This window comes from Loxodonta africana, chromosome 1, assembly GCF_030014295.1.
Source record: "Loxodonta africana isolate mLoxAfr1 chromosome 1, mLoxAfr1.hap2, whole genome shotgun sequence".
Classification (NCBI taxonomy): domain Eukaryota; kingdom Metazoa; phylum Chordata; class Mammalia; order Proboscidea; family Elephantidae; genus Loxodonta; species Loxodonta africana.
The window spans coordinates 104,635,861-104,661,003 of record NC_087342.1 but is presented as its reverse complement, the minus strand read 5'-3'; the positions used below and the strand labels follow the sequence as shown (position 1 = coordinate 104,661,003).

Here is a 25,143-nt window from a genome sequence, read left to right as displayed (position 1 = left end):
GGTTATTGCAAGAACCTGTTACCTGTTCCCTCTACTTCGTTGTTGTGTTAGTTGGCATTGAGTGGATCTTGACTCATGAAGATCCCATCCCCAAATGTCTGTCTACTCCGGTTCTTGTCTAGATTAAAATCCTTTAATAGCTCTTCTTTGGGATGAAACTCAAACTCTACTGCAGCTACAATGCCATTTATAATCTGCCCTGCCTTCCTGTCCCACCCGTCTCCTGCTACCATCCTGCCTCATAGTCTACCTGCTAGCATTGCTGAACCACACACCAAATATGCCATGTTCTCACACCTCGTGCCTCCTCCCTCTCTCTTCCTCACCTGGCTACTTCCCACTCAAGATGCAGCTCAGGCAACATCACCAAGTCTTCCCTGGAAGAAGATGACAAAGGCACAACTGGTTGGAGCAGGTGCCACTCTCCAGAGGCTCTTGTGTCAGTCTTTCCAAAAAGACTGTGAGCCTCCTGAAGCCCCCAACTCCTCTTGAACATTTCTGGGTGCCTGGCATATGGTAGATTCTCTGTAGGAGACTCTCAAAATAAGGTTTAACAGTTTATGCACCTTTAGTGTAGGACAAGCACAGTTGTAAAGACTTTACATCCCGACAGCAGCTCTCTGGGTAAGTACACTTCATTCATCCATTCGAGTTTGCATTGAGCACTTCCCACTGGCCAGGCCCTGGGGATATGGCAGGGTAAGAAGGACGAGCAGTGCAGGAGGCATTCCTGTTTTACCCAGAAGGGTCAGGAAAAGCCTCTCTGAAAAGGTGAAAATTGAGCAGAGACCTGGGGGAAGTGAGAAGATAAGCCACGGAGATATCTAGGGGAGGAGTGATTTCCAGGTAGAAGAAACAGCCAGGGCAAAGTGGATCATTAGCCCCATTTGACAGATGAGGAAACCAAGTCTAGATAAGTTGTCCAAAGTCACAGAGTTGGATTTCAAGCCCAGGCTCTATAACTCTTTCATGGTAAACTTTTAAAAAAAATTTTATTGTGCTTTAAGTGAAAGTTTGCAAACCAAGTCAGTCTCTCATACAAAAATTTATATACACCTTGCTATATATACTCCTAATTGCTACTCCCCCTAATGAGACAGCTAGCTCCTTCCCTCCACTGTCTCTTTTCATGTCCTTTCCTCTAGCTTTTAACCCCCTCTTCCCTCTCATCTCCCCTCCAGATAGGAGATACCAACATAGTCTGAGGTATCTACTTGATCCAAGAACCTCACTCTTCACCAGCATCTTTTTCTATCCCATCGTCCAGTCCAATCCCTGTCTGAAGAGTTGGCTTTGGGAATGGTTCCTGTCCAGGGCTAACAGAAGGTCTGGGGGCCATGACCACTGGGATTCTTCTAGTCTCAGTTAGACCATTAAGTCTAGTCTTTTTATGAGAATTTGGGGTCTGCATCCCACTCTCAGGGGTTCTCTGTTGTGTTCCTTGTCAGGGCTGTTGTCGGTTGTAGCCAGGCACCATCTAGTTCTTCTGGTCTCAGGCTGGTGTAGTCTCTGCTTTATGTGGCCCTTTCTGTCTCTTGGGCTTGTTATTACCTTGTGTCCTTGGTGTTCTTCATTCTTCTTTGCTCTAGGTGGGTTGAGACCAATTGATGCATCTTAGATGGCCTCTTGCTAGCATTTAAGACCCCAGATGCTGCTCTCCAAAGTGGGATGCAGAATGTTTTCTTAGTAGGTTTTATTATGCCAGTAGACTTAGATGTCCCCTGAAACCATGGTCCCCTAACCCCCTCCCCTTGCTACTCTGGCCTTCAAAGCATTCAGTTTATTCAGGAAACTTCTTTGCTTTTGGTTTAGTCCAGTTGTGCTGACCTCGTCAGGCTCTATAACTCTTGATTTTTACCATTACTCTATTTGTCTTTTGTTGGACACAGTGGCTACCTCAGCTGAGGGACAGGCTGGCTCCATGATCACCGTGCATCCTTTTGGCTGGAATTGGCTTCCCATGTCAAGGAAAGCATGGGCTGATTGGCTGGCTTGATGTTCAGTTTCACTTGGGGAACTCCTTTTCTGTTTTGTGTATCGGTTTCTGTGGCCTTTGCTAGAGTTGGTTAGATTGTGTCCACTTTCTGGGCAATGTCAAAAAAGCATGCCTCTCCTTTTTCAGACCCTTAAATATGGTGACTCGGTGGAGGCATGAAGGCCCTGGTGGTGCAGTGGTGCATTTGGCTGCTAACCAAAAGGCCAGCAGTTCAAACCCACCAGCTGCTTCTTGGAAACCCTATGGGACAGTTCTACTCTGTCCTATACGGTTGCTACGAGATGGACTTGACTTGATGGCAGTGGGTTTTTTTTTTGTGTGTGTGTGATTTGGTGAAGGCAAATCCTACTGCACTGGCCAGTAATCAGGGTGGTCTCTACAGGCGACTGCTCTGTGTTACCTCACACCTTCCTTCAAACCAACAGGGGGAATTGAGGCAGACATCTCTACAGGGATGTTGTTTGAGCATTTAAGGAGAGGTGGAGATGGGAGGAAGAATTTGGTTTTAGGGAGAAAGAAGTGTGTGAGCTGAACAGAAACATCAGGGCTGGACTATTTTGTGGAGCTGGGGTTTAGGTGTGTGGATGGTATGTGTGTTTGAGGGAGGAAAGAGGCTGGAGAGAGAATTGAGGGTCAGGCCATGGTGGTCTTCGTTTTTAATGGCAGACTTCGTCCATTTCAGATAAAAGGTCTGGATTTAATCCTGTAAACATGGGAGTTTTAAGAAGCAAAGGAAACACATGTGCATTCCTGAAGTTTCTGGAAGACTGCTTGGGCAGTAGCAGAGAGCATGGGCTAGAGAGGGTGACCGGAGGTAGAGAGACCAATGAGGAGAGAAACCACTGAACCAGTCCAAGTGTTAGATGGGAGGACCTGAGCATGGAGTGGAGGGATTCCAGATTCCAGAGACATTTTGGAAACGGAGGTAAAAGATCTGTTTACAGGTTAAAGTGGAAGCTGTTGGAGCAGGAGGAGCTGGTAATGTCAACATTTTTAGCTTGAGTGATTCAGCGGGTTATGGTTAATTGACATGGAATGCAAAAGAGGAGGGACAGGTTTTGGGCATTTTGAGTTCAAGGCATCTGTGTGATATCCAGGTGGGGATGTGGGCTGGGAGTTTCAGATGGAAGTATAAAAATAACCAAACATATTGCCATTGAATCAATTCTTACAGGATAAAAGCATTACCCTCTGTGTCTTTTGCTGGACACAGTGGCTGCCTCAGTTGAGGGACAGGCTGGCTCCAAGTTCACCCTGTATCCTTTGGCTGGAGTTGGCTTCCCATGTCAAGGAGAGGATGGGCTGATTGGCTGGCTTGATATTCAGATAGAACTTTTTGAGGACTAAGGTGCATCTGACCCAAGCCATAGTATTTTCAGTTGCCTCATATGCATGTGAAAGCTGTTACAAAGAGTAAGGAAGACCAGAGAAAAATTGATGAAGAGTATTGAATATACCATGGACTGCCAGAGAATGAACAAATCTGTCTTGGAAGAAGTACAACCAGAATGCTCCTTAAAAGTGAGAATGGCGAGACTTTGTCTGACATACTTTGGGCATATTATCAGGAGGGATCGCTCCCTGGAGAAGGACATCATGCTTGGTGAAGTAGATGGTCAGTGAAAGAGAGGAGGCCCTTCAAGGAGATGGATTGACATGGTGGCTGCAATGAGGGGCTGAAGCACAGAACAATTGTCAGGATGGTGCAGGACCTGGCAGTCTTTCCTTTTGTTATACATAGGATCACTATGAGTCAGAAATGACTCAATGGTACCTAACAACAGTAATCTTTTTTTTATTGTGCTTTTCAGTGAAAGTTTACAATTCAAGTCAGTTTCTCATAAAAAAAATTATACACGTTATGTGGCCCTAGCTATTCCCCCTACAATGTGACAGCACACTCCTCCTTTCCACCCTGTATTCCATGTGTTATTCCCCGTGTCCGTTCAGCCAGCTCCTGTCTGCCTCTACCTTCTCATCTCACCTCCAGACAGGAGCTGCCCACATAGTTTCATGTGTCTACTTGAGCTAAGAAGCACACTCCTCATGAGTATCATTTAATGTCTTATAGTTCAGTCTAATCTTTGTCTGAAGAGTTGGCTTCTAGAATGGTTTTAGTTTTGGGCTAACAGAGAGTCCAGGGGCCATGGACTCTGGGGCCTCTCCAGTCTCAGACCATTAAGTCTGGTCTTTTTTTTTTTTTTACTAGAATTTGAGGTCTGCACCCCACTTTTCTCCAGCTCCATCTGGGATTCTCTGTTGTGTTCCCTGTCAGGGCAGTCATTGGTGGTAGCCAGTCACCATCTAGTTTTCCCAATCTCAGGCTGATGGAGTCTCTGCTTTATGTGGCCCTTTCTGTCTCTTGGCCTTATATTTTCCTTGTGTTTTTGGTGTTCTTCATTCTCCTTTGCTTTAGGTGGGTTGAGACCAATTGATGCATCTTAGATGGCCACGTGCTAGCTTTTAAGACCCTAGATGGCACTCACCAAAGTGGAATGCAGAATGTTTTCTTAATATACTTTGTTACGCCAGTTGACCTAGATGTCCCCTGAAACCATGGTCCCCAGACCCTCGCCCCTGCTGCTCTGTCCCTTGAAGTATTTGGTTGTATTCAAGAAACTTCTTAGCCTTTGATTTAGTCCAGTTGTACTGACTTCCCCTGTATTACAACAACAATCTTTACAGAAGCAGACTGCCATGTCTTTCTCCTGCAGAACATGTGGTGGTTTTGACTGCAGACCTTTTGGTTAGCATGCTAGCTCTTAACCACTGAGCCACCAGGGCTAGAAAAATGGGAAAGCTGAGGCTGGATGAACAAAGTTTCTAAAGTGTGTGTGAGGAGAGAAGACAAAGACTTTGGCTTATGCCTGATGGACTCCTGTGTTTCTAGAGACAGGTGGATAAAGAGGAGTCAGTTACTGAGGAACTGTAGAGGAGTAGTTGGAAAGGGTTGAAAAAAACCAGGAGTGTTTTGATGAAGGCATGGTAAGACTGATTGACACATTTAAGCATCTGACGGTAGATGACGGAGACCACATCTCAGGAGGGAGTGCAGAGCTGATCTTGTCTGAGTTATCTGCTCAAAGGCACTCAGGGACCGAGGATGTTTCTGGTCAGCCTGGGCTTTTTTATGAGGCTTTTTTGTGTCTTCTTCCTCTGCCTGTGTGTAGCCTCCTATCACCAAGGAGGAAACGCCCAAGGGTGGAGATCCTAACATCTCCGCATTATCCCCCAGGAAACTCAGCGTAGAGCTCCGCACACTGTGAAGCTCAGAACACTAGGGAGGGAGCTCAGTGGCTGAGCAGGATGGGCAGCAGTAGTGAGTTATTCCACTGCTTTGCCTTGTGTTTATGGTCACCCTTTTTAAGGAGAACATCTCATTTTATGGAATGGTTTTAATCTACTCTTTGAATCTTGGGTCGTTTTCAGGCTTGCTCCATCCATCCATCCATCTATCCATCTGTCCATCCTGTATCAGACTTTGGCCAGTGTAAATATCTACTGAAAATTGAATACTTTCAATATGGTGGTTGGAGGGCTCCCAGCAGTTTTCTTGCGTTATCTTACTTACATTACAATAACCCTCTGAGGTGGGTGTTATTACCCTATTTTTGTAGATGGGGAATAAATTAACTTATCCTAGGTCACAACTAATATGTGGTAGAGATGGGATTCAGACCCAGGTTTAATTCGAAACCCCTTATACTGTCAATCACTCACAATAAGGTCTCCTTAGATATAAGGTGACCATATAACTTATTACCCAAACTGGGACAATTGAGATACAATTTACATACCATAGGAATCACAGTTCAACTAAAGGACCAAATGAACCACGGAGTCCACCAGCCTGACACCAGAAGGACTTGATGTGCCTGGCCACCACCAGTGGCCGCCCTGACAGGGAACACAACAGAGAGTCCCAGACAGAGCAGGAGAAGAATGTAGAACAGAATTCAAATTCACGTAAAAAGACGAGACTTAATGATCTGACAGGGACTGGAGGAACCCCCAAAACTATGACCCCCAGACATTCTGTTACCAGAACTGAAACCATTCCCGAAGCCCACTCTTTGGGCAAAGATTAGACAGGCCCATAAGACAAAAAATAACACACTTGAAGAATGTGGTTCTTAGTTCAATCAAATGTATGAGACCAAATGGGCAGCTTCTGTGCAAAAGCAGGATGAGAAGGCAGGAAGGGACGGGAACTGGACAAATGGACACAGGGAACTGAGGGTGGAAAGGGGGAAGGTGCTGTTGTGTTGTGGGGATTGCAACCAGTGTCACGAAACAATATGTGTATAAGTTTTTGAATGAGAAATTAATTTAAGCAGTGAACTTTCACCTAAAGCACAATAAAAAAAATAGTAAAGTGCATAATTCAACAGTTTTTAGTATGTTTACAGAGTTGTACAGCTATCACCACCATCTAAGAAACCCACTACCTATTAGCAGTCACTCTCCGTTACCACTTATCCTGCCATTCCCCTTCCAGGCCTGTTGTTGTGTACTGTGGAGTCAATTATGACTCATAGTGACCCTATAGGACAGAGTCGAACTGCCCCATAGGGTTTCCTAGGTTGAAATCTTTATGGAAGCAGACCTCCCTGTGAAGTGGCTGGCAAGTTCAAACAGGAGACCTTTTGGTCAGTAGCCAAGTAATTAAGCATTGCACCACCAGGGCTCCTTCCTAAGGCAACCGCTAATCTACTTTCCCTCCATTCTGTCTGTATAGATTTGCTTATTCTGGACATTTAATATAATCATACAATATGTGGCCTTTTTGCCTGGATTCTTTCACTTAGCATAATGTTTTCAAGGTTAATGCACGTTACAGCATAGGTCCTGTTGCTATTGAGTTGAATCCGACTCATAGTGATCGCATAGGACAGAGTAGAACTGCACCATAGCGGCTGGTGGATTAGAAATGCCAGACTTTTGGTTAGCAGTTGAGCTCTTAACCAAGAATTCGGCTGTTAACCAAAAGGTCGGCAGTTCAGATCCACCAGCTGCTCCTTGGAAATCCTGTGGGGCAGTTCTACTCTGTCATATAGGGTCGCTATGAGTCGATGGCAATGAGGTTTTGGGTAGCAGGTATTAATACTTCATTTATTTGTATGGCAGAATGATATCCCATGGGTATGAGTACACCACAATTTGTTCATCATTCATCTGTTGATGGATGTTTGGATTGTTTCTACTTTTTGGCTATTATAAATAATGCCGCTATGAGCATTTATGTATACATTTTTCTATGAATTTGTTTTCATTTCACTTGGATATATACCTAGGATTGAGATTGCTAGATTATAGGGTAACTGTATTTAACATTAAAAAAATTTTTTTATCGTGCTTTAAGTGAAGGTTTACAAATCAAGTCAGTCATACAAAAATTTATATACACCTTGCAGTATACACCTAGTTGCTCTCACCCTAATGAGACAACACACTCCTTCTGTCCACTCTCTCTTTTCATGTCCATTTGGCCAGCTTCTGACCCCCTCTGCTCTCTCATCTCTCCTCCAGACAGGAGCTGCCCACATAATCTCGTGTCTACTTGATCCAAGAAGCTCACTCTTCACCAGTATCATTTTCTATCCCATAGTCCAGTCCAATCCCTGTCTGAAGAGTTGGCTTTGGGAATGGTTCCTGTCTTGGGCTAACAGAAGGTCTGGGGACCATGACCTCCAGGGTCCCTTTAGTCTCAGTCAGACCATTAAGTCTGGTCTTTTTACAAGAATTTGAGGTCTGTGCATCCCACTGCTCTCCTGCTCCCTCAGGGGTTCTCTGTTGTGTTCCCTGTCGGAGCAGTCATCGGTTGTAGCCGGGCACCATCTAGTTCTTCTGGTCTCAGGCTAATGTAGTCTCAGGCTTATGTGGCCCTTTCTGTCTCTTGGGCTGTATTAACATTTTGAGTAACTGCCAAACTGTCTTCCAAAGTGGCTGCACCATTTTACATTCCCACTAGCAATGTCTGAAGGTTCAAATTTCTCTACATCCTCACCAATACTTGTTATTCCAAACTGGGACACTTTTGAGGGTGAAAGGATATACTGTTAATAATTATACCAGGTCAACAGGTACTAACTGGAACATAGCCTCCCTATAGATACTAGAAAACTAGAAGATTCAATTCCCGATTTCAGAGAAATATCTGGCCACATGATGAGTCAAAACCCAAAAACCCACATACTTGAGGCAAAGAATTAACTATAGGTAAATTATTGAGAAGGAAAGCAAAGCCCATCTTATAACCTCAAGGAGATTGTATTCTCTTTAAAAGAAAAGGATGATCTTATTTAGGTCTTTGTATTGTTCCTGGCCTGAGGTGTATCTTGCATCTGATAGGGTCTCAGTGAAGATCTGTGGAATAACTGATTGAAGGAGAGAATGGATGACCCAGCTCTTCTGGAAGGAATGTAAAAAAGATGGGATGAGTCATCTGTCTGGGCTGCTGAAAATGTATTTTTTTGTCCAGTGTTGTAACAACACTAATGACAATTTGAAAATGAAAAATTAAATAACCTGAAAGTGGAGGAATTGGATCTTAAATTGATTTCACAAGTGTGAATGGCTGACAAAAGATGGTGAAAAACCTTCTAAGTGGGGATTGCCTGAGTAGGCAGGCAGGAACTAAGGCACATATCTTTATGCAGTATACTAAATTGTCCTTGAGCAGGTTAACCAAACCTGGAAATGAAGGATGTGGTACCTACCCCCAGGAGTTTTCAGTCTTTTGGGGAAAACTGGCTTTATTCACGGGAAACAATGAGAATGGTTTAAAACAACCACTAACTGGCCATGTATTTTAGGTTCAGCTACCTCCCTTCTTCCTGATGGGGCAGTGGTTAAGACCTCGGCTGCTAACCAAAAGGTTGACAGTTCGAATCCACCAGCTGCTTCTTGAAAACCCTATGAGGCAGTTCTGCTTTGCCCTGGAGGGTCACTATGAGTCAGAATTGACTCAAGGGTAACAGCTTTAGTTTGATCTCCCCTCTCTGGGTTTCACTGATCCTCCTGGCTCTAAGTTTCCTGGACCCTTTAATCCTATAATGCTGGAAGTTTCATGGAAGAGGTGGGTCATGAGCTAGGCCTTGAGGGAAGAGGCTGGATTTAGAGAAAGGAGCAGGATGCCAGTGGTGGGTGATAAGACCCTGAGGTAGGCTGGACTGCTGGAACTGAGATAAAATTGAATAGGCTGTCTGGGGCCTCTTGATGGAGAACTTTGAAAGCCAAGCTGGTTGACTTTTAAATTTGACCCGATAAGCAGGTCCTTGGACTGGAGATGAAAGGAGTGTCTGAGAGAGATTAATCTGATGGCTCTGGGCCATTGATCTAGATTGATCTGGAAAAAGGGTGAAGACTGGGCGGCTCTCTGGGAGGCTTTTGCAATAGTAATGTAGGCTGGCCTTTCAAACTAGGGTTTGAAAACCCCTAAAACTCCTTCTGCCAGTGTATACAATAAACATGGTTTGTGGAATTCAGTTTCCCTTTAGCTGTAAGTTATTTAAACCATTATTTTTACATTAAAATAATGGTGGTTATATTATGGATAAGAGCCTGAAACCTGTATAAGTTTCTAAGGCAGAATTTTAGACTTCAAATAAATTTCAGGTTTGCAGAGGGTAATTTTAGATTATGCTACCGAATTTCTCAGAGAGATTCATTCCCCCTTTCCTGTTGTAAAGGGTTTACTTTGATGGCAAATTTTGAGACATTTGCTAAGAGCCATATGGAGGAATAGGAAAGATGGGATCTAAGTAAGTTTCAGGGAGTCATTTTTGGGGGCCAGGAAACTGATTAGATACAGGGAACCAGAGAAGGGAGAAATCCAAGATGGCACCAGGGTTTAAAATCTGAGAACTCTAAAGAAAGATGGAGCGATTCATAAAAATGTACAAGCCTAGAAAGAGGTGGGATGGGAAGATGATAGCCTTGCTAGTCCCAGGAAAGGACTGGCCAGGTTGGTCAGGGAGGAACCAGCACCTCTTGGTCTTTCCCAGCCTTTGCCAATGTCCTGAAAGTTCTGTTCACTGGCCTGTCATGTTTGGATCTTTGCCTGGTTTACTTTCCATGTATCATCACTAAGATATTTGCCTTAGGATTTTAGTAGATGTCTTATATTAAAGAAGTTCCCTTCTCTCCGTACTTAGTGAAGAGTTTTTCTTATCCACAGATGTTGAGTTTTATCAAATGCTTTTCCTGTATCTGTTGTTGCGATCATGTCACTTTTTCCCCTTTAACCTGAATTATAAGTGGCTCTGGTGGCACAGTGGTTAAGTGCTCAGCTGATAACCAAAAGGTTGGCAGTTCAAATCCATTGACTGCTCTGTGGGAGAAAGATGTGGCAGCCTGCTTCCCTAAGGATTAACTGTTTTGGAAACCCTATGGGGCAGTTCTACTCTGTCCCGTAGGGTTGCTATGAGTTGGAATTGACTCTACAGCAATGGGTATGGGTAGTCTAAATTATATATATATATATTTTTTTTTTTTAAATAATGCACTCCAAGACATGTGTTCTTCATTGTCTCCCAGAGTTCCGCAGCAGGATTGAGCTCCAGTTGCCCACATGGTAACTTACTTAATGACGCACTCTCTACTGGCTTTCCTTCCCTTCCTGTCTCATATCTTCACTCCCCTTCCAGTGCTTTCTGGAATTACCTCCCAAGTAAACTACTTCACTGGAGTCCTTGTATCAGGGTCTATGTTGGGGCAGCCCAAACTCAGACAGAGCCATTTACTAACTATGGCTTTTGATGAGATACCTAATCTGTTCATGTCTCTCTTTTCTCATCTGTAATATGAGGGTAAAATAGCACCTATACCTCATAGAGTTTTTGTGAGGCTTAAATAAGTAAATGTGGTAAAGTTCTCAATGTCTGGCTCAGAGAAAGCACTAAGCAAGTGTAACTTATTACTGTTACTACTTGAAATTCTCTGGTGTACTACCATGGGGAGTTGTACCATAGTTGGGGCACACCACTCCAGACCCCACTGTCTAAGCTTTTCGGGATGCTCCCTTTCTGCCTCTTGCTCCCTATGCCCCAGTTACTCTCTGAGTTCCTACAGTCCCACTTCTTCCATCATGGGCTGCCTCCTGGACTTCAGGTGACCAGGAGCACCAACTCCCACCACTCCCAGTGTAGCCATCGTTTCCATCCCATAAAAACCAGCTCCCCTAACCCTGGTGGGTGCTGGGAAGTCCCAGGCAAAAAATTTGGTGTCTTTTTTTTTATTACTTCATTCCTTTTTTTGCCCAGTACTACTCTACACTGGGTTTGGGTTTTTACTCTACTCTATGGATATACCACATTGTGTTTATCCATTTATCAGTTGATGGACACTGGGGTTGTTTCTACTTTGTGACTGTTATGCATAATGCTGCTAATGAATATTCATGTGCAAGTTTTTGGCTGGCTATATGTTTTTATTTCTCTTAGATAATTTCCTAAGAGTTTAATTGCTGGGTCTTACGTTAACTCTAAGTTCCATTGTTTGAGGAACTGCCAGACTGTTTTCCAAAGGGGATGTACCATTTTATATTCCCAGCATCAGTGACATTTGTTATTGTCTGTCTTTTTTATTATAGTTATCCTAGTGGGTGTGAAATGGTATCTCATTGTGGTTTTGATTTACACTTTTTTTTTTTTAATGACTAATAATGTTGAGCATCTTTTCATGTGAGTAAAACTTAATGTCTTAATGACAATTACAGGATTTCTCCATGTTCAGGCTCATCATAGTCATCCACTTTAGACTGGCAGCTCTTAACAGGGAGGCTTTGGGTCTCTGCTCCGAAGCCCAGGGCAAGGACAGCACCTGATACATATGAACTATTAATGGTCACCGCTCCCTTTTCTGAGCATTGTTATGGGCCTAGTGCTATTGTAGGTCCCTGGATGGCACAAACGGTTTGCATGTGACTACTAACGGAAAGGTTGATGGTTGGAACCCATCCATTGGTGCCACAGAAGAAAGGCCTGGCAGTCTGCTTCAGTAAAGATTATAGCCAGGAAAACCCTGTGTAGTTCAGTTCTACTCTGTAACACACGTAGTTGGCATGAGTTGGAATCGACTTGGCGGCAGTGGATTTGGTTTTTGGTTTAGTGCTATTGTGGGTGCTTTTGCCATATTAATCCTCGCAACCACTCTGTGAAGTAGGTGCTGTTACTATCCCTATTTTGCAGATGAGCAGCCTGGGACACAGAGAACTTGAGTCACTGGCTCAAGAACACACAGCTGGCAAATGGGAGAGCTGGGCATCAACCCAACTCCAGAGCTCACTTATTTAGCCACTGTGCTGAAACGATGCTAGGGCTTTTTCATCCCTAGAGTGAGAGATCCTTGCTTCCCAGCTAAGAGCCCAAAGAGGATTTCTCTTTTGCCAGGTGTTTTGCTCAAGAAGGTTACCCATCTACTACACCTGAGGCCCAGATACTTACCTCACCTTTAGCTGTGGACCAGGAGTCTCAGACAGAATAAGAGAACAGGAAAGCCTCACTTATTCAGAATCCAACCAGAAAAAGGGAGAAAAAGTAAACATGTAAATATATAGGTTGTGTGTTCTAATTTTATGAGGAGAGAGTTGGCAGGTTTAGAAGCCAGTACCTGAGGTTTCTTTTCATAAGCGACTTACGAGCTAGAGATTGCAAAATACTCCCCACAGGTCAGATCCAGCCCATGGAACATTGTGTGTGGCTTGTGCAGAGCTTGTTTGTTTTAACTGAAGTAATGGAGATGTTATATTTTAAGAAATATTTTCTCTGGGAAACAAGGGGAATAGAGGGCAACACTTAGGACAGCCACAGGCTGAGCGAGCAGCCCCTCCTGGCTTTGACTGGAGCATCTACTGTCCAGTGTGCCCAGCCCCCCACGTCTCCCACTGACCCCCGTACCGTACCAGAATGGCCATTTATCATGTGACTTGTGCTGAGTTTTTTTTCTTGTTCCAGTCATCCATTGATTCATTCAAAAAAGATTTGTTGAACACCTTCTATGAACCAGGCACCATTCTGGTGATATGGCAGAAGGAAAAAACCCTTACCCTCCAGGAGCTTCTGTTGTGGTGGTGGTGGTGGTGGTGGGAGGGACGAACGAGAAACAGAATATGTAAGTAAAGTATATAGTGTGTTAATTATTCATGGTAAGCAGAAAAATAAAAGGACATAGCAAATGCGGGGTTGGGGGAGCAGGAGCATTAAAAATGTAGACAGGGTGGCCAGAAAAGACTATAGGAGGAATGCAACTTTTAGGTTAAAACCTGAAAGAAATGAGGGAGTGGGCCATGTGGATATCTGGGGGAAGAACATTCCAGGCAGATGGTACAGCAGATGACAAAGGGAACATGTATGCCCGGTATGTTCCAGAAACAGCAAGGAGGCCAGTATGGCCAGAGCAGAGTGAGTGAGAGAGCAGTGGGAGATGGGGAGGGGTGCAGATGACAATAGGGTCTTGTGAGCAGTGTGAGGACTTGGATAGTTGTTCTGAGTGAAACAAAGAGCCTGTAGAGGGCTACTCTATTGAGAGAAGACTGGAGGGGGCAAGGATGGATCAGAGAGATCTGTCAGAAGGCTACTGCTGGAGTCCAGGTTAGATATGGTACAATTTAGACCAGGATGGTAGGAGTGGAAATGGAGAAAAGGAAAGGATTAAAGATACGTCTGGACTTAAAATCAACCAGAAGTGGGATTGGTGAGAAGATTGGATGTGGGAAACTGGTAAGGAAAAGGAGGAATTGAGTTTGGACCATGGTGGTAACAGTGGAATGAAAAGAAGTTAGATTCTGGAGATATTTTGAAAGTAGAGCCTCTGTTATTTGCTGGTGGATAGGTATGGGATTTGAGAGAGAGAGAAGCGTCAAGAATGACAGCAGCTTTTTTGACCTGTATTTTCTCTGGGAAACAAAGGGGATATGTGTATAGCAACACTCATTTCCACAGGATGGCCAAAGGCTGGAGTGAGTAGCCCCTCCTGATGTTGGCGGGGATGGAAGGATCCAGTTGCCATTTTCTGAAATGGGGAAGCCTGCAGGAGGAGTAGGTTTGTTGGGGGCAAGATTAGGGTCTCAGTTTTGAAGAAGTCAAACTGAAGATGCCTGTTGGACAACTGTGCAGAGTGGCCGAGAAGGCAGTCTTCTAAGTAAAACAAAAACAGATCTCCTCACATGCCAGCTCTGCTATGGTAGCACTGCCTGGAGTGCTGTGTTGAAATGTTTAAAGCCCATTTAGGCTCAGCAGGAAAGAGTTTTCTGGTCAATAGTCAAGCCTGTCTTGGGAGCAGGATGTGTAAGTAATAGCGAATTCTGGGTATGTGTAAGACATTCCATTGTAGTGGGGGAAGAAAGTGTGAAAATTTCTATTTCTGTGTGTTTTGTCCTTTCAGCATTTCTTAGTATGTTCTATAATGTACATAATATATTAGAGTAGAAGGTGGATGTAGTTTATAAATTAAGTACTCTATATATTGGAAGTATGTGCTCTGTTTTTATTGGTAGGAATGATGCGGCAAAGAGTTTTGAAGGTTACTGATCTGAAGTATTATACAAGTATAACAGATACTCAACATAGTAACCTGAGAACTGTAAACCCTGAAGTATCTCTTGAATCCTCAAAGAAGAAAACAGATTCTGTTCAGTTTGTTTTAATGCTTGTTTTTTTTCCCCCCCACAATAAGATATACATTTAGACACATCACCTATGTGGTATGTCTACCAAAAACGTTTAACCTATATCTAATCATGAAAATAATCAAACAAATCCAAATTCAGGTACATTGTTTAAAACAGCTGACTTTGAAAAATATTAGTGTTGTCAAAGGAAAAAAAAAAGAAAAGCCCAGAAACTGCCCTAGATTAAAGAAGTAGGGTAACTCAGTGCGAACATAACCCTTGAATGGATCTTGGATTATGAAGAAAAAAATAGCCATAAAAGGCTATTAGTGGAATTGTTGGGGAACTTTGCACTTAGGTCACTTACGGTATCGTGTGTTTGGAGACCTTGAGTGGTGCAAACGATTAATTCGATCTGCCAACCGAAAGGTTGAAGGTTTGAGCCCTTTCAGAGGCACCTACTTCCAAAAAAATCAACCATTGAAAACCCTAGTTACTTAGCCCTCAGAATAACTCTACGGGGTATAAGGGCTATTATTATCTCCATTGGACATGTGTGTTCTACTCTGACACACATGGGGTTGCCATGAGTTAGACTGACTCTGAGGCAACTGGTTTACTGGTTTTTATTTGTGTTTAGTTTTCTAAATCTGATAACTGTATTGTGGTTATATGGGAGACTGTCCCTTAGGAGACACAGGATGAGAAAGTTCGATGTCTGTAATTAAGTCACAAATGGTTCAACACAGCACTCACATCAATTTCAGTGAGGGGTTCGTCTGTGTTCACAGTACTATTCTTGCAGCTTTTCTGTAGGTTTGAAATATTTCAAAGTAAAAAGGTGGGGGAAAATAGTATTCATATAGGGTTTTCCAACTCAGAAAACTAGGAAATCCACAAATGGTATATCAGACCACTTTTAGTATAAATACTAGATTGTGTCATCAACAGGAGCACTGTCTTCTTCACCCTTTCCAAAGCAAAGAATTTACCAGATACTCTCCACCATAGTGGTAATCCCTGGCCCTTTTATTTTCCAGGTGCTTTCACATTCATTGTATTACATTTATTATCATGACTTGTCCATAAGCATGAAGACATTTCTGCTTTTAAGTACCACAATCACAGCTAACTTTTTTAAAGGGCTCATATGCCAGGCACTCTTTTACATATTTTACACAAATCCACCCATTTCATCTTCCCAACCACTTTAGGAGGGTGGTACTGTATTATCCCCATTTTCAGAAAAGGAAACTGAGGCACAGAGAGGCGATATAACATATCTGAGGTCACACAGCCCATTAGGGTGGAGAGGCCGAGCAGGGCAGCCCCAGGCCCTGCAGTATTCACCGCCATACTGGACCTTGTGGTTCCCATTGTGAGTTGGATCATCTAGGTTTGCTAGAGCTACCATGCCTAGAGTGGGGCTTCTGCCACTAAAACCTTTGCTTTTCTCTGCGGGGTTCTGGTTGCATGCCCATAGCAGAAAAGATAGTCCCTGAAAGAGGGAATAGTAATATTAACAACCTTAGCAGAACTACCAGTTTGAATGTTTGCTATGCACCAGGCTGGACGAGATGTTTTCTGCAGATTGTCTTGCTTAGTCCTCAGAAGAACTCAATGAGGGTATGAGGGCTATTATTATCTCCACTGAGCAGGAGAGGAAACTGGGACAGGGAGAGCTTCCAATAATTCTTTCAAAGTCATAAGGTGTGGAGCCAAACCTGTCTGTCTTCAGAGTTTTGTCCACCTTCATTTTTTAGGGAATAGGACTTTTTCCCCTGTCCCCTGCCCCAGCTTGGCTCTGCCTATCATCTCAGTGGATTTGAAGGTAACTGAGCCATAGAATGTAGACGGGGGTGATGGGCCTCACCTTGTTCACCCCCTGGTTCTCAGACGGGGGCATTTCAATGATGAAGAGGTAGAGGAGGAGGAGAAGGAAGAAAGCATTGTATCCATCCTCCTTAGGGCTTATTTGGCCTGTGACATTCCATTCCTAGCCCTCCTCTAACTTGCCATTTCATTGAGCAACTTTTTCTAACTGAATGCACATAAGCAGAAACTCCACACCACATTTGCCCTCATCATTGCTTTGTCTTTTTCTTCTTATAGAAAAGAACAGGGGGAAACCCTCTTCCTTTGAGGTAGAAGTGATGGTGAAGCTCCCAGGCAGATCAGCCAACCTCCCAGGAACTCCCCTGCCTCTTCAGCAGACAACCAGCTTGTGGCTGTTTCCTTGGACCTGGGGGTCCAGGATAAGAGCCCAGCTCTGACATGAAAGCCCCAGCCAGGGGCAGGACAGAGGTATCCCTCAAAAAGCTCTGCTCATCAAAAGCTCCCCTCCCCAGAGTGCTGGGACTTGGCCTAGCTTCTAAAACTAGACAGCCTCTCTGTGCCCCTCACCTAGTTAATAAAGCAATAGTTAATCAATCATACACACTTGTGGAACAGCATGAGAGGCAGTTAAAGTGAAATGGTTAAGAGCATGGACTCTGGAACCAGACAGCCTGGTTTGAATCCCGCCTCTACCATTTACTGGCTGTGTGACCTTGGGCAAGCTACTTAGCCATACTGAGTACTGGTTTCCCTTTCTGTAAAATGAGGGAAAATAATATTATACGTCTCATAAAGTTGATGTAAAAATGAAACGATTTAATACATATCAGGTATATACAGTGCCTGGAACATAGTAAGTACTACATAAAAGTACTACATATTATTTGCACAGTGCTAGATTCTGCCGATGAGACACAGGCATACAGGACACGGTACCTGTCCTTAAAGAGAGGCATATATCATTAAAAAGGTATGGTTTGGGGGGAGCTAAATAGACTGTAAGTTACTTAGCCCCACTATACTCTAGCTTTCCCATCTAAAAACAGCCCTTAGAGTGTTGTGGATATGAGTGAAATGAGATGATGGACTGTAAGCACCTTGTCCAATACATGGCACATAGTTGGATCTCAATACATGTGGATGGTCTTCCTCTTTCCAGGAGCTTCCCCTCTGATGGGGAGAGCGCATGAACCAGACAGCCAAATCAGGGCATGGGCAATGAGATCTGTAGGAGTTTGGAGGTCAAGGGTTAGTTCTATAGCTGGACTGTTCTGGGAAGGCTTCCTGAAGGAGGTTGGATCTGAGCTGGGCCTGGAAGTATGAATAAATAAACTGAGCAGAGAGGATACTTCAGGTTGAGGAAATAGGGTAACGTGGGGTGGAGGGGGTAATAGAGGAGAAGGGGAGGGCAATGAGAAGACCTGTCCTGTTCTTAAAGCTCTGCAGAGAAGATTCTGCTACTGTTCCTCTTTTCCCGTGTTGTCGTTAGTTGCTATCCAACTAGCACTGACCCATGGCAACCTGTGTATAACAGAATGAAGCCATGCCTGGTTCTGCACCATCTTCATGATCGTTAGTATATTTGAAGTCCATTGTTATGGCCATCTCAATTGAGGGTTTCTGTCACCTTTATTGACCCTCTCTTTTACCAAACATGATGTCCTTCTTCAGCAGTTGGTCCCTCCTGATGATGTGTCCAAAGTAGGCTAGTCTTAGACAATATTCTGTGATCCATAGGGTTTTAATTGGCTAATTTTTGGAAGTAGATCACCAGTCCTTTCTTCCTAGTCTCTCTTAGTCTGGAAGCTCCACTGAAACCTGTTCACCATGGGTGACCTGCTGGTATTTTAAATACTGGTGGCATAGCTTCCAGCATCACAGCAATATACAAGCCACCACAGTACAACAAACTGACGGATGGTAGCTCTTTCCCGTATCATTATCAAACGAGAGTTTTAGTTGCTACCTAACTTATGTCCCTCTTGCTGTAGTTGAAGGCCAGTTCTCTCTAGAAGTTGAAGGCAGTAGTTATTTCCCATTGAATGCGCTTTTGGCATCTTCCTTAACGACGATTTTATGCGTGACATTGGGTTAAAAAGCCCAGGTGAGGTTCCTTACACAAAAACAGGAAAAATTCTGAGGGTCAGTTCCCAGTGAAAGGCTTTGGCCACAACGGACCAAAATAAGGTATCACCTCAAGTGTAAGAACCAGGTCCAGGGATGCTTATACCAGGCAAGTCAGTGAAATAAAGAACACATTAGCTAATCATTTGGGAAGAATAAAGTCAAGCCCCACTTAATAAATGTCGGTAAGTACTTACATGTTTAAAAAACAAACCAACAAACCTCTAATGTATGTACTTTTGAAAATGCAAGTTTTGGGGCCTCATCTGAGACAGCCGGAATGAGAAGCCCAGAAATGGGGTCCCGGAATCTGTATTTTCAACAAGACCCCCAGGTGATTAAAAAAAACTCTCTAAATATTCCCTACATTGTCTTCTAGTATTTATATAATCTTAGGGTGAGGAAGGAATGATTCAAAGGCAGAAATCATTAAAGATTGATAATAAATATGCATACAAATAAAAAACGATTTGTTAAAAAAAAAAAAAAACTACCTTGAACCAAAAATAAAAGGCAAACGACAAGCTAAAAAAAAAGAAAAAAGCGAAATATATGACATGGGTTTAATATCCTTAAAATGTAGTGAGCACTTACAAATAAAAAGACAAACACCCATATAAAAGAATGGGCAAAGGACATGAATAGGTAATCAACTTTTCAAGAAATGTAAATGTCTAATAACTGTTTATTATTACTAAATAAACACTTTCCATTTACCTGTCGTTGGTGGGAATAGATTGGTTTAGCCTCTAAAGAGGGAAATTGGGTAATAAGAACTGTATCAAAAGCCTTAAAATGTTTTCTAACCTTTAATTGAGAAATTCCGGTTATAGAAATTAATCCACTTCTAGAAACAGTCATGAGTGATCACAAAGATATTGCTACAAAAATGTTTTGTTTCTAATAGGGAAGGACTAGTAGCAGCTTAAATTTCCAACAATAGAGGTTTGCTAAAATACATATTGATATAGTTACCCATTGGAATACTATGTAGCCTTTAAAAAAAAGTGATGTAGAAAATTTAATGACATGAAAAAGTGTTGACAGTGTATTTTTTAATGAAAAAAGCAGCTAACAAAAGTTTGTGATAATCCTATTTTTATAAATATGCATGTTAATTCATAGAACAATGATTAGAAAAATATAAGTTAACATTTTAAAGGGTTCTTTCTAAACCTGTGGCCATGGAGTCATTCCGACTCATAGTGACCCCTATAGAACCAAATAGAACTGCCCCATAGGATTTTCAAGGCTGTTTTTTTTTTTTTTTTTTTAATATTTACGGGGTTGCAGCCTCCAACCTTTAACCACTGTGCCACCAGGGCTCCTTTATCTCTAGATGGTGACATTACAGTGATTATTTTCCTTTTTTGTGGCTTATCTGCATTTTCTAAGTTTTCTCCATTGCAAATAAGTATTTTCATGTTATGAACAATATGATAAAATTTATATGTATTATATATATAAAACAATTTAATGAGAAAATACTTAGCATAGAACTTGACCCTTTACAGTAGAGTGTCATTTCTCTAGTAACTAACTCACTTCCTTAGTGCCTCTCAAGTCTCAAGGACCCCAAGAGAGGCATAGATCCCACTTCCATTTGGACTATCACTGGAGGTCTGTGGTCAGCCTCTTGCTCGTGTGGAATTTGGGGAAAACTACAAAGTAACCCAAAGTTTGGGAGGTGGAGAAGAAATGGCAACTAGTAGGTTTTATAGAATCTGAGCAAGAAACTCTTGCAGAGAGGTCTATTTCCTCTGCCCATGTTTTCAGAAAACAGAAACTAACTAAGGCCGACCTTAAGGGCTTGACCAAGGACACACAGCCAACTTAATGACAAGGTGAGGCCTTGAATCTAGGTCTTTCCACTCTGTTGTATTTCTGTAATATGCAGATTTAGACCAGTGCCTCTCACACTTGAATGCAGATTGCATGCAGCAGGTCAGGCCTGGGGACTGAGAAGCTGCATTTCTAACTCCCAGGTACCTGGAGGCCAGTGCTGTTGGTCTGGGGTTCCCAGTTTGAGTAGCAATGATATAGAACAGAGATTTTGGGGCTAGAGGGCCAGTTTTCCAATCCCAGCTCTGGCACGGACTATGACATTTATCTCTCTCTGCCTCAGTTTCCTCGTCTAAGTTTTTGTTAGGATTTAATAATTTATTACACTTTAAGTGCTTAGAATTGCATTTTCTAAGAACTAGCTATTTATTATCATATTCCCTAGAGCACCCAGTAGATGAAATAGGGTTTTACAAATGAATAGATGAATGAATGAATAACCCTTAGAGAGAAATTCTTCCCTCGACAACTGGAGTTAGAGAAGTGAAATGGAACGGCCCATTGGTGGGGAAGAGGCCCACCTCCCAGCAAGTTCACTCTACCCGGTGGTCAGGAGTGCCTGGAGCGCCCGGAAGCCGGCGGGCTGGCGCCCCACGAACCAGTGCGGCCGCCCAAGGGGAGGATGGAGCGCCCCCGCTGGCCCTTTCCGTCTGGGGCGCAGGCAGCCCCGCCCCTTGGAACGTTAAGACGTCCAAGCATTCCACGGTTGCTACATCGTCGCGAGGGGCGGGGCGCCTGTCAGGGAAGCCGCGCGCGCGGGCGGCGGGCTAGGTTTTCTACCGCGCAGTGCCAGCCCCAGCGCCAGACCCGCGTCGCGCTCCCTCCAGACCGCTGCTTGCGTTCTGGCTCGTGAACCCTGAGTCTTGTCCTGCTCGTGCGCTGCCAGAGTATGGATCTGCTGTGCTGCGAGAATATCCAGCAGACACCCCGGGCCAAGCCGGACCCGCAGCTGCTGGAGGACCAGCGTGTCCTGCAGACCTTGCTCCGCATGGAGGAGCGCTACTTGCCTTGCGTCTCCTACTTCCAGTGCGTGCAGAACGAGATCAAGCCGCACATGCGGAAGATGCTGGCGTACTGGATGTTGGAGGTACCGCTCGGATGGGCCCCCCTTACCCCTGCCATTCCCACACCCCTTAGTCTGGGCATCCCGGGGCCGCCCTGTGTCGACATCCTGGTCCCAACAACAATCGGCAAGATGCTCCGGAGGCCCAGACCCCTGGGGCCTGGTCTTGCATTCGGGCAACCTGACTGCCTCCGTGGTGTCCCCTTCCCTTCCCCAACCCCGTTCAGCTCCTTCCGACCCTACTTTCAGTCATTTGGCACCTAACCCTGCCTGTTCGGCCCAGGAAAGCCGGACAAGGGCCACTCTCTACACTTCTGTTCCTCCTGCTTCCCTCCCCCGCCTGGTCTTCTCAGGAGAGCGAGTCTGAAAAATCCTAGGCTTGGCAGCCTCCGCCCCAGAGCCGGTTCTTGTGTCTTGTCGCGGGGTTCTGGCGGGGAAGGCAGTGGGGGTGGCGCTCGCGCTGTTCCGGCGGACAGGGAAACGAAAAGTGCGGGAGGCAGCGACAGGAGTCTCCTCCCTTCCCCTTGGGTGTGTGCAATGGGTGGTGGTAATGAGGGGAAGGTCCCAGCTCTCTGGCTACCAGGAGTGCCTCTTCCGTCCCCCCCTCGCTATGGGGGATGGGAGTCTCAATTTGGAATCCTTCGAAAGGGGCCTGGCTGAAGGAAGCGCTCCTCTGGCCTACTCGCCCCCACCCCCCCACCAGCAGGGAGGAGGCAACGCAGAGGAAGTGGGGGGCGCCTCCTTGGGGAGGGCTTATCCTTCTCTATATTCGTCTTTGTGGTCCCAGTATGTACCCTTACCCCCTCCCGTTTTTGCTCCCCATTCCATGTCCCTTGGTTCCTTAGTGGTTCTGCCTTTCCTAAGTCTCTGCCCCCACAGTCACTGTGCGTCCTCCCCCAGGTGTGTGAGGAGCAGCACTGTGAGGAGGATGTCTTCCTCCTGGCCATGAACTACGTGGATCGATTCCTGTCCTGCGTCCCCACCCGCAAGTCGCAGTTGCAGCTCCTGGGTTCGGTCTGCATGCTGCTGGCCTCCAAGCTGCGCGACAGCAAACCCCTGACCATCGAAAAACTGTGCATCTACTCAGACCACGCTGTCTCTCACCGCCAGATGTTGGTGCGTAGCTCCGCCTGCCCCCAAACACATACTGCCACCCCACTTCCCAGGAAAAGGAAAGCAAAGACCATACAGGCTTTCTGCCTCCTACAGAGGGAGCAAGGCCTCATAGGCAAGCTGAGGCTGTATTTTGAAAGGAACTGGAGTGTGGAAGAAAAATGGGGCAGTGCCATAGTCAGGGTAGTCCTGGCCCAGACTTGAGCTACCAGCATGAATGAAACCCCCTCCTCCTGACCTCCAGGGGGCGCCACTCCTTCCTGGTCTTTCCCCTAGATAGCAACAAGTCAAACTGCATGTCTCCACTCACTAGTACTTTGCCTCTGGGTTTATAAAGCCACCACAAGTTATTTATTGGCAGCAGAAGGGCATGCCTGCACACCCCCACTGGCGTGGTGGAGTGGAATGTGCTTCGTGTGGGGGAGGGGGCTGCCTTGGTTTCTTTATCCCAGGGTGGACTTTGCGATAGAAAAGCCTCTCAGAGCTGATTGAAGCCAGGCCCTGATTGCTCTAAGGAAGGGCTGAGGCGCTTCAGCGCACCTTCTTTCATTTTCCTTATATCCCAGGAAGGAGCTCCTTTCCCAATCATCCAGTCCCTGTCCTCATCCTGAGGAACTTGAGCAGCTGCTTTGGGTCTGGTGGAAACATCTCTCCCTTCTCCCCTTAGCCAAAGGCTCAAGCTGAGGGACAGACAGGGAGCTGAGCTGCAGCTGCTTCCGATGTGATAATGATGCCCCCTCCCCTGGCCCGCCTCCTCTGACCAAGGTCTTTCATAACCCTGTGGGGAGCTGCTGTCACCCCTGTGGTTTGGGAAGTGGCTCCTTGGACCGGGCTTCTCCTGAAGCAAGGCAGAAAAGTCACTGGGTTCTCTTTCCTCACTGGGTCTGAAGAAGGAAATGGGAGAGCTGCTAGGCCCTGGAAGAGGTTATTTAGGGCGTGTAGATCATCTCCTGGGAGGCCTAGGGTAGAGGGTGAGCTGGCACCTTCCTCCACCTTGCTCTACGGGGTGGGCTGGCCAAGTCTTACTGACCCTGAGAGCAGTCTCTGGGCCCCATCTCCCGGGGAGGAGGGCAGCATGCAGGCTGCTGTGATTGGCTGGCGGGGAAGCCAGGGTACTGGGGCCCCCGACTGCTGTGAATCGAGGAACAGGATTCCTCTTCCTGCCAAGTAGCTCTCAGAGATGGGAGTAGGAGGCCGGAGTTGGGAATCTGGGAGGCCCCACAGCTCTTTGTGATGAATCTGGTAGTTTCTGGCAAGTCTGAAGGTCAAGCTGGTTTCCAAGCCAGAGAGCAAGATATGTTTGGAGGGGTTTAGGCTGGCAGGTAGAAGGGGACTTCCTTTTTGTGAAAAGTGGGGTAGTGTATGTGTGTGTGTGTCTGTGAGGAGTTTTTCAGAATAGGCAAAAGTACCCTTCCCTCACTCCCTCTGCCTGAGCTGGGAGTTGAGCATGTCAGTGGCTTCCTGGGAGGTTAGAGTTGGAAGGGACCTCAAAGAACTCGAGTCAGTCGAAATCCTTGTGCAGCAGAGAAGGTAAAGGCCCAGAGAAGGAGGGAAGGGACCTGCCTCAGCATTCCACTGAAGCAGGTAAGTGTGGAATCTGGGTCTTTTACCTATACCACGTTGCCTTGAAGGCCAGGGATGTGACAGAAGCAGCTAATCCCTCTCAGGGTATTCTTCACCTAGGTAGGGCCACGATCGTCAGGGGTTGCCTCTGTTACCGGGTAGGGTGGCTGCCTTCCTCACACAGGACCCCAAGGGCACCCCAGCAGGGAAAGCCCCACTCCAGTTGTTTCCTTGGAGGCCTGGTGCTTTTCGTTTCATTCCTGAGTTAGGAGTTTGGCCACTGGAACAAGCACCAGGAGTAGAATTCTAGCTTTCCTGGCCCACTCTGGCTCTGGGCCAGGCTGTTTTCTATGGGGCCCTATGAGGGGCTTAGGGCTTATTTGGGAGGATGTCACCCAGGCTGGGGCCAGGAGGGGGACAGCTGTGGCTGGGGGCCTGGAAGAAGTTGGGTGGGGTGCCATTTCTGCCTTAATAAGGGGTCAAACCCACGAGTTCCTTCCTGAGATAAAACAATGAAGAAATCCTCGTGTGTGCAACTCGGAAATGGGGTCAGGGCTGGGAACACCAGATGAGTGGATCGGGTGGGGCTCCCAGCCTCCTTCTAAGACCCAGCCATGGTCTGTAGGCTTGGGCAGTGGGGAGGGGAGTAGTTTGGTCCCTTGGGGGTCGTCTGGTCCCATCCTGACTTGGCCTCCACCTTGCCTCCTGAGACTCGAGTGGCACTGGGTATTCTCTAAGTTCCAGTTAAAGGGGTGGGTGCCATATCCCAGGACCCACCTCTGATGTCCCACCAAGGGGATGTGGGTTAGGTTGGGCAACCTCCCCTTTGAGGAACCTCAGTGTTTGTGTCACAGCAGGGGTGGCCTCATGCTCATTCTGGTTTCTTCAAGAGATGTGGACTTGGTTAGGATGCATAGTTGGGGGAACAGGCTAGGGTGAGCTCCCCTTTCTTGAATCCCTGGGGTTATGGAGTCTTTCTCCTTTATCCCAGAGGAA

General features: G+C 45.5%; 1 protein-coding gene across 3 annotated transcripts in view; it reads left to right on the top strand.

The window, feature by feature from the left end:
- Positions 1–25,143, top strand: part of CCND3 (cyclin D3) — a 98,574-nt gene that overhangs the window by 70,554 nt on the left and 2,877 nt on the right. The window contains exons 1-2 of one of the 3 annotated variants that reach the window (XM_003404189.4): positions 21,177–21,495; positions 22,372–22,587. In XM_003404189.4, the coding sequence (XP_003404237.1) occupies positions 21,298–21,495; positions 22,372–22,587 (414 nt within the window). In that variant the 5' untranslated portion in view covers positions 21,177–21,297. Of the gene's footprint in view, positions 1–21,176; positions 21,496–22,371; positions 22,588–22,612; positions 24,169–25,143 lie in introns of those variants that run through there. The other 2 variants (XM_023545792.2, XM_064285900.1) reach the window with 2 other exon arrangements.